The following is a 10000-nucleotide window of genomic DNA, read 5'->3' as shown; positions in this document are numbered from 1 at the left end:
CCTTCCAGGGTCAGTAAGATAAGTACCAGTGAAGCACTGGGTCTGTTCAATCTACTATCTCTCTCATAAGAAATCCTTATTATTAGTTAGGGAAGATTGACAGAATTATTAGAACATTAGGCAAAATGCTTTGTGGAATTTGTTCTGGCTCTTTAGAACAAATCCTGAGTAAGTTAGCTTTGCTATTCTTCTTCACACAGTCAATAAATTGTAGTGCCAGTCATATGCTTTCTTCACAATCCTAGTATCAAACAGACATGGTGGATCAGTCACTGTGCATATTCAATCATCATCATCATCACCATAATCAATAACATCATCATCATCATTATTATTATGAGGAGGGCAGAAGTAGATTGGCAGAGTCACTAATGATTTGAAATACCCCTTGGAATCATATGTAGTTACAGTTCTTTATGTTTGAAGGAGTGTGCTGTATGCTTTCACATGGCACTGCATGGATCGGTCTTAACACTTCTGCTGTGGGGTATGGGTCTTCATGAGTACGACCAGGTACCAAGTATTTCGTCCTTTGTCATCTCGCCTGAAAAGTTCAGCTTCCTGATGTTGTTTTTCAGTACTTCATTCCATATCTTCCTGGGTCTCCCACTTCCTCGTGTTCCATCCACTTTGAGAGATGGGCACTTCTTTATGGAGCTGTCGGTTATATGCTGCAATTAGTTTTGAAAAATAATTGAAAATTTAGGACAGATGTAATAAAATAGCATTTTTATTATCAAAATAGTGTTTGAAACATAACAAAAGGTTCTCACATAAAAAAAATATAATGGGCCATTTAACACTTTAAATCAAGAGGTTTTGAATGGTGGCGTGAGAATCATTCTCAAAATTCAAATTAAAAAGGTTAAATATTTTCCTTGTACTTGTTATTGTATTGTACTCGAGTTACTTTTGTAAAAAGTAATTTAATATTCCCTAACTTTCAGGAGAAGCTGCTTTTAGAAGAGTTTCATTCCCGAAGATATTAAGAATCTTTCATCACCTCCACCACTACTACTATTATCATCATGAGTTATGAAAGCGCAGATGGTCATGACAAAGATTTCCCTGGGCTATACCGGCCTTCCACAGGAATTGATTCTGCCTCAAGTAAATAATCTTTTTGTTTTGATCACTTTATAATAGTTCCTTTTTTTTTATCTTTAGAGAATGCATGTGTATAGGTATGTATTTATATATGCATGTGTATGCACATACATACCATATGTATATGTGCATACTCACGTATGTATATATATGTAGTTATGTATGTATGTACATACATATATATATATATAACTAAATTTCTCTTAAACCATATCTTACCATTTTAACAGAGAATACAATTTATTTACTTAATAGAAAGACAATCTGGTTAGTCAGAATGCCTTTGACAAAAGCACTGCTCAATCAGAACTGACCTGAAGGTTCAACAACAAAACACTGTAAGCTGGTGTTAATTCATTTAATGAATGGAATTAATTGACAATTAAAAATAATCATGCTCTAATAAAACAAAATATAAAACTTGTACAGGAAGCAATTCTAGATAAGTATCAACATTATTTTGACTATCCCAGTGAAGTATAGCTGACACTATATTTGCTGAAATAGCGATGAAAGTATCACTAAGTAAATGTACAAGATTGTACATTGGCTGACATAACATAATTGAGGCGTTTAGTAACAGACTGTCATAAGCATCACAACATAAAAACTGAGAAAAACGCAATCAAAGATTTGTGACTTTCAGAATGTGATATGTGGGCAAGGAATGAAGTTAGGAAGCTGGTTTTGGTCTTAAAATGACTGTAAAGACCTCTAATCATTCCACCTTTGTAAAATTATTTATTTATGTATGCATCTGAAAGATGAAACAAATACTGCATCTTTCTCGTTTTGTAGTATATACTGGTGTTATGAAATGGTGTATTGCATTGCATATTTTAGCCATAATACCTAGAAAAAAACCTACAGAAACCCCCTAAAGATATTGTTTGTGTTTTAATATACCAAAGTAAGTATCTTTCAGAGATAAGACAAATAGTAGGATAATAGCCCATTGTCGTTATGATGGTAATGAAAATGAGCCATAAAACCTCGGAAAACGATACAGAGACCACACCAAAGTTATTGATTGAGTGTGTGGTTATGATGGTGTGTTACTAAACTCTCTGGTCTGAGTTTGAGTGAGCATTGTGTCAGTAGCATCGAGGTACAGTTATTTTCAGCTGGATTTTTGATTTTATTGCAAGCCTCACTGGTTCTTCCTCTCAATTTTTCAGATTCTAGACGTTGAGACAAAGAAAATGATAAACTAACCTCAAAAATGGCCTGGTTGGTGATTACGACACTCTGCTATTAAATGCTTCAATTGTTTTAGAGATTTAATAATTCAGATATGTCCATATAAGTTAGCATTTACCAATCTAATGCAAGAAAGATTAAAAAGTTAACTAGAAATATGCTGTGAACAAAAAACAATATTAGTCAATACCTTATTCTGACTGACTATCTCATCAAAAAATAAAATGAAGTGGTTTATGACAAAGTGTAACATGAAGAAAAAAAATACTATGTTTAACTCTATTGTTTTCACTTAAAGGTGAAACATTTTTATTTGTAATATTTTTTTATATACTAATATAGCTTAAACTGATTTATTTGTTGCCTGTAGTCGGTGAAGATGACAATGAGCGACAAAGCAAGAAGAAAGACACGGATAAAAAGAAGAAAGAAAGCCGTAAGGAAAAGAAAGACAAAGGTTATATGATGTTTGAAGAAGAAGATTCTGAAGAGGAGCAACTAGTCAATATGGAAGACATCAAGTTAGTGAACTTAAACAATTTAGCCTGGTTTTGATTTCTCTAAGGAGTGGTAATGTCAGCTAGCAAAAATAATTGGCTTCAGAATAAGCTCCTTACAATATCTAGTATTTAGTCCTTCTGCTTGTTTTTTTTAATTATTAAAAAAAAATTTTTTCACAATTTGTGAACAATAATGGGCAGAATCTTGGTTTAAGCACCCCTCATAATTTTTTTCAATTTTTTCGAATTATAAGAAAAGTTTTGCAAATTTGTATTCTACACATAAGAATTCATACAATTATGTAAAAAAAAATTTTTTTTAAGGGGGTAATTTAACACATTCCTTGACCACCTGGTACCTTCCTTGTTTCTTTGTCACTTTGATATGTATTGATGTTTTACATTATTTTTGTACCCATAAACATGTTTAATGGAATAATGTGCTCAAAGGAGGCCCATTGTTGGGATTTAAGCAAAGAAAAAAAACTTTTTGTAATTTAAATGTTAACATTCTCCTAAATTGAGGGTGAGGGTGGAGGTAGGGATTAAAAAATTAAAAAATGTTTTGCATAATCACATGAATTCCCATTTGTAGAACACAAATTCACAAAAATTTTCTGAAAATTCCATATAATATAGTTATGAGGGGTTATATGGGGTGGTTAAATCAGAATTCCACCCAATAATGTAAATAGTTTCAGGGTCCCTATTAGTAGTTCCTGGCCAATTGCATTTATAATGGTGTGAGCGACAAGTATGCATTCTATGAAACATGGGGAAATGAATTCCACACAGTAGTTTTTTGTTGGGAAGCATCAGTTTATCAATTTTCTCACATTTTTTGAGGATGGACACTGAGTAAAAGAGAGAGATGGAAGGTAACTAAAAGAAAAAATATAAAGAAAATCAAAGACACAAAGCAGAAAAATTAGCATACTCCCATAAAAACTGTCCACATGTTCAACTAGATGCACCAAAGAAACCGACCATTCAACAAAGCAGCTCTCAGTTCCATTGTGATCAAGGAAGTGATTGCATTCCAGGATCTTTTGGATTTCATTGATGCTGCGTACATGTCTTTGATGGCAACCCCCGAGGAATCCTTTGCCTTGTGTGGCTCCCCTCCACTTTAAAATCCCAGATGCAACAGTTAGGGAAGGCCTAATCAGGAGAGCTAGGGCACCATATGATGTTGGATGTCACATGATTGCATAGTTCTTCTAGGTCTTACTGGACATGAACAGCCCTCTCCTCATCACGTAGAACTGTTACCTAATGTCTTTGTGCACCAGCTGACATCTTACCATGAGCAGCCTATCAATGGCTCTCATTGATTCAATGGGATTGTCATTCATAATATCCTGGAACTGCAGAGAATGTTTCTTTCTTTTGTTCATAGTTGACAGATCCTTATCAGAGGCCTCCAGTTTTCCCTCAATCTTTAGCACCAAGAACCTGGTCATCTTTAAGAAGCCAGTAATCTCTAAATTATGTCTTCTCATTTCCTTATCCCACTGAAATCTGCCATGTTGATGCTGTTGTTATGACTGAAAGAGAAATGAGTAAGTTAAAATTTGGTATAAGCTGCATGACATTACATTAAGTCATCTTCCATTTATAGCTCACTAAAGTTGTGTTCACAAATACACAGTGCACTTTGTGTGTGTGTGTGTGTGTGAGTGAAGGTGAGTGGTGTAAGTATATTCTTGGCAGAGAAATAGGTTGATACAGTGTCTGAGGTGGTCAGTGTGTGTGATAGGATTGTTAAGCCAAGATTAGTGTTAGGTTATACAACAGTAACATTTATCTTGGCACATGCTACACAAGCTGGACTGGCAGATGAACAGAGAGTGCATTTCTATGAGGTCCTTCTGCAGATTACCTTGGTGACAGATGACAATGACCTTATTGTCATGGCTGGTAATTTTGGTAGACATATTGGGCAACACTCTGGTGGATTTCATAATGTTCATGGAGGTTCATGAAGAAAGAATGAGACTGTTAGAGTTCTGTAATGCAAATAACTTGTAGATCTGCAACACTAACTTCAGGAAATTTACTAGCCACCTGATCACCTATGAATCTGGTGTACACAAAAGTTAGATTGACTACATTCTCACCAGAAAACTTAATCAATAGATGTTTGTGAAAGCAAAGTCATTTCCTGTTTAAGAATGTGCTACTTAATGTAGGTTAGTAGCTAGTAATTGCAGACCTAGAGTGAGAAGGACCCAGATATGCAAACCAATCTGGAAAAGAACTATATGGAAACTTGAAGATCCTTCAAACAGTCAGAGATTTAGAGACATTTTATTTGAAGCATTTGACCAATCTGCAACATTTGCAAAGTTACAGGTGACTAAGGGTGATGTGGTGAAAGAGGGAAGCAGACAGAGCTATTAAAAGTTAAAGGTTTGAAGGTTTGGAAGAATGGGGCAGCAGTGAACTATATTTAACAAAGGGAAAAGCAGAAAAGAAGAGATTGGCTGAACTTTTATGTCATGATGAACTAGTGGCATGAGGTGTTTTAGATTGCAAGGCAGCATATCAGAGAAAACCAACACATTGTGGGAGAGAAGTGTGTATGGAAGGATAATGGTACACATGCACTTATGATTCTGAAAAGAAAGAGGCATGGAAGTGTTATGAAAGGTTACTAAATATGGAGAATGAATGCTTGAAAGAAGGTCTTCTTAATGTGTACCAAATGAAGAGTCCAGCCATTCTTATTGACAGCTGTATGATAAAGCAATTAAGGATATGTAGATATCCTTAATTGCTTTATCATACTGGAATCCTTGGAATAGGATGCAGTCTAGTCTCCTGCATAGTTAAACAGGTATCTCACCTTACTAGTGTAGCAACATCATAGTCAACTGTTACAAGAGTAAAAAAGATGCCTTAAAAGAAGTTATCAGAGAGGCACCAAATTGTTGGACCAGATCATGAATATTATGGAGAGAGTTATAGTGTAAAAGTTGGTTAGTTTATATCCTATTACTAGTATCCAGTATATCCTTAAAACAAAATACCTTACCTTCCCAATAGCTGCAGGATAACATAGGAAGGGAAGAAACTAGGTACCTGCTCAGAATGTTTCCAACAGCAGAAATTCTACCAAAGACACCTAATGATCAGGTGTTGTAGTTGCATAATCAACAGTTAGAATTCAGCTATAAGAGAATATTCTTACCAACACTATGCAAAAATATCAAAATATGCAAAATATCATCACAAGTAAAATTATCTGTATATATAAAAGGCACGTCCACAAATTAGCAGGCATGTCGCTCCAATTTTACGACATTCGTCATGACCCTAGCTGTATTTTCGTCAACTTATTTTCCCCAGAGGCACCAGCGAATAGCAGTAAAAATAAATTTTCAACCGAAATTTTTAATAATTTTTAAGTTGGAGAAATCACCATTGTTTACAAACATGAGTTAAGTCCCCTTCTAGTGACGATTAAGTTTTTGTGAAGATTTTTGTTGTTTTTTTTCCATCAAGGAAGAAAGTGTTTTGTTGATATACGGGCAACACACTCACACACACACACATGAACATGTATGCGTACAAAAAACATGTCTGCAATAGGTGTACATGTGTGTATGTTGCCCATATGTATACTTAAGACTTAGTTGTGATCTGAACATAACTGCTTCTGACGCAGAGAATCGGGAGCCCTTTTGGGCATTCTATTTTCCTTGCTGGAAGGGTTCCCAACCCATGGGCAAAGGGGGGTTAGATGATGGGGGTGGTGTTTTCAAAGGGCTGGCATGTGCAACTGCTGCCGATCAAACTCCCAACCCATGTGCTCCCGTTGCGACACTGATTCTGCAGAATTGGGTTGGGTGTGAAAACCAACTTTAAAATATAAATATAAGATGTTTTAGAATCAGCAATACTGTGTTCGGTTAAGTCCTATTTGGGGTGAAAAATCAATAAACTGATTCCTTATGGGGTTTTCCATTTAATCAGGATAAGAAAAAAATCGAGAAACTGATTCCTTATAGGATTTCCCAATAAAATTGGCTACACCCCATTTTCAACCATAACTTTTACCAATTTTGGTGTATTTTGTTCAAGCTTGATGCCAGCATTACTTAGGATTCATGGAATCTTTGAATGCTTTAAGTTCTCCAAAAACGAAAAAAAAAAAAAAAAATCAATCAGTGGAAAATATCGATAAACCGATTCCTTATAGGATTACACAATCAAGTTGTCTGCAACTCATTTTCAGCCAAAAGTTTACCAATTTCAACAGATTTCATCCAAATTTGATGTTGATGTTACTTAGGTTTGAAATAAAGAACTTGTTTAGCTTAATAATCCCAACTTAATTCCGGGCAAAGCCAGGCTATACTGCTAGTAATATATATTCCTTTTTGTCTCCCACCTAAAATTTGTTTATCGTATCTACTCTTTTTAATATTGTCATTTTTTCCATTTGTTTCAGGAGTCCTTCCAAAATTAAAAGACCAACATTTAGATTTCCCAAGAAAGATATATTTCCAAAATCCAAAGAAAAGGTGAATAAAATAAACAATGTAATTTTCTGATTGTAAAGAATTGTTTTTGATATTTGAATATATGTTGTTTTGTTGCTTATTGGTAATTAAATAATTTAATTGATTAATAAATACCACATGATGATAAATTGAGTTTAAAATGAAGCTTAAAGTTTAGAAATGTAATTGTAATATAGATAAAAATAGGTATCACTATGAATATTTGAAAAGATTTAAATGTAATTTCTACTGTACTTCTTGGAGAGCATTCAAAAAGTAACATTTTGATACTTCATTTGTGAAATTTGGATGAATATTTTAGGAAATATGTCAGTTTGAATGGTCAGTGAATTGGTCGAAATCTTGCCTAATTGGCCTAAATGAATAATTAGCCTTATTTGTGATGTCATATCTTTGAAACTGCAGTGATAATCATTTTCAAATTACACAAATTAAAAGTGACTATGGTATTTATATAAAAACCTATTTTGCTATGTGTAACAAACAATTTCATGCTATTTTCAGACCTAATTAAATCCAAAAGTACAAACCATAGGGACTTGAGTTTTGGCATATTTGTAGTAGGTAGAGAACTAAATAAATCCTGAGATATGATACCATTTCAATAAAATTTCACTGGACTATTTAAAATGGCTATAAATGGCTGATTTTCAGATCAGGACACCCACATAAGCCGGATTTTCTTCTTTTCTGAAAAGAATTTCTTTTTACATCACAGCTTTGGAAATGACTTGTGAGTCGGGGAGGTTTTTTTATTTCACTCTCCGAGTGAAAGTAAAATTATATGATGCATGTGTATGAACAGCAATGCTACATGGTTGTGAGATGTGGGCCCTGAATGCAGAGTATATGTGAAGGCTAGAGAGGAATGAAGTTGGTATGCTCTACTGGATGTGCAATGTCAGTGTGCATGTGTAACAGAGCACTAGAGCACTAGGAATAAGAGGAATTATATGCAGTGTGCAGGAGAGAAGCCTGCACTGGTTTGGTCATCTGATGTGAATAGATGAAGACTGTTGCATAAAGAAGTGCCGGTCACTTAAAGTGGAGGTGTTCCTCCCATCTAAATGTATGTTTCACTAGATGGTTGTAAACAATAACTTTGCTAATGGTGTCATTTGCTTACAGTCCACTCTGAAAGCATGGCTGACCTTCGTGGCATTCTTAATGTGCTGTATGATCTTTATAACTAAAAGGCTCATTTCGGTATTGTTTTTATTTCCAGTTTTCCAAAAAGCATACCTGGACTGTTATTTGATAGACTGAGAAATGAATAGGAGTAGGGGTGCAACAGACAATACATTTGGCTGTAGAAATCTCTGCTCTAACACACACATTTTTTTGAGACTTTTTGTTGTTTTTTCTTTGTTTGAAAAGTAATGTTAGTGTACATGTACAACAGAGTGTAAATGATTTAATAGAAAAATTGGGTATAAGAAGCTTAGATGTAGTGTGCAAGAGAGAAGACTGTGCTGGTAAGGTCATGTGATGCATATGAATGAGGACAGCTGCATAATATAATATATATGTATAAAAGTAAAAAGTGTGTTATGAGCATACATAGTATATAATCTTATATAAACTCAACTAACAGTTAAAAAATGGAGAATCCATACGATCGTTTTAAATGATAATACCAACATGTAAGAAACATGGGAAAATTAAATTAATTGTAATAATTAGAATAATTAAATTAAATTAATTTAATTACGTATTACCATTCTCCTCTGTGGAAAAGACGAAGAAAACCTAAAAGAATATTACAATGAAAACTACAGAGAGCCTGTGTCAGATAAAGTTGATTCGATATTCATAAAAAGATTGTGAAAGAGGAAAAAGAAATATAGGAACATGCTTATGTAGTATTGAGTCTATCTGTGTAAGAACTAGAACTGTTTTGGTCAACAGATGTTTTTAAATATAAGGAGGAAAGATCGGAGACAAAAAATATAACAACCTTGCACACATGTGTCTAACACACACAAATGCACGTGCTCCCACATGAAAGTGTATACACCTACACATATATACATTTGAATACAAATAGATAGTAATAAGCATATTGTGGGATATGATAGCTATATTTAAATTTTAGTATGTTCTGACAGTTATGGGTGGTGTGCAATGAAAAATGGTGAAAAAATTTAAAAAGGGATAGTTTACTAAGAGTGTCTAGGATAAGAAGTTTAGTGTGTATGGGTGTGATTTAAAATAAGTTAGTAGAAAATTGAAGGGTAGGAAAACATAATTGGGGTAAATATTATAGCGACAGGATGTATCATTATGGTAAGATAGTATTATATTCGTTTGTAAGAAAAAAAGAAGGTATAGTTGTTAATATTAAAAATTGAAAGAGAAAATATAAAAGAAAAGTACATACTACTGTTATAAAGAATTCTTGATAAATAATTTGTTAACTACTTATGAGTAAGAGAGTTATAGTGTAGGGGAGATAATGCTAAATGTATGTACAGGAAAGAAATGAATCTCGTGGAATAGACATGTATACTACACATACATACATATATGTATATATACATACGTATACACATGCAGACATATACGTATATATACATATATACATACATATATGTACATATATGTATACACATGCATATATATATATATATATATTTGTGTATGTGTGTCTATATGTATATGTTT

General features: G+C 33.8%; 1 protein-coding gene across 2 annotated transcripts in view; it reads left to right on the top strand.

Moving 5' to 3' along the window:
* Positions 1-7389, top strand: part of LOC115221536 — a 52177-nt gene extending 44788 nt beyond the window's left edge. The window contains exons 2-4 of one of the 2 annotated variants that reach the window (XM_036510783.1): positions 941-1110; positions 2678-2828; positions 7264-7389. In XM_036510783.1, coding sequence (XP_036366676.1) covers positions 1029-1110; positions 2678-2828; positions 7264-7366 — 336 coding nt within the window. In that variant the 5' untranslated portion in view covers positions 941-1028 and the 3' untranslated portion in view covers positions 7367-7389. The remainder of the gene's footprint in view (positions 1-940; positions 1111-2677; positions 2829-7263) is intronic. The other variant, XM_029791737.2, reaches the window with a different exon arrangement.
* The last annotated feature ends 2611 nt before the right edge of the window (positions 7390-10000 follow it).

Source organism: Octopus sinensis, linkage group LG18 (genome assembly GCF_006345805.1).
Source record: "Octopus sinensis linkage group LG18, ASM634580v1, whole genome shotgun sequence".
In the NCBI taxonomy this organism is placed as follows: Eukaryota; Metazoa; Mollusca; class Cephalopoda; order Octopoda; family Octopodidae; genus Octopus; species Octopus sinensis.
The sequence above is the reverse complement of the archived record's forward strand: the minus strand, read 5'-3'. Positions and strand labels throughout refer to the sequence as shown.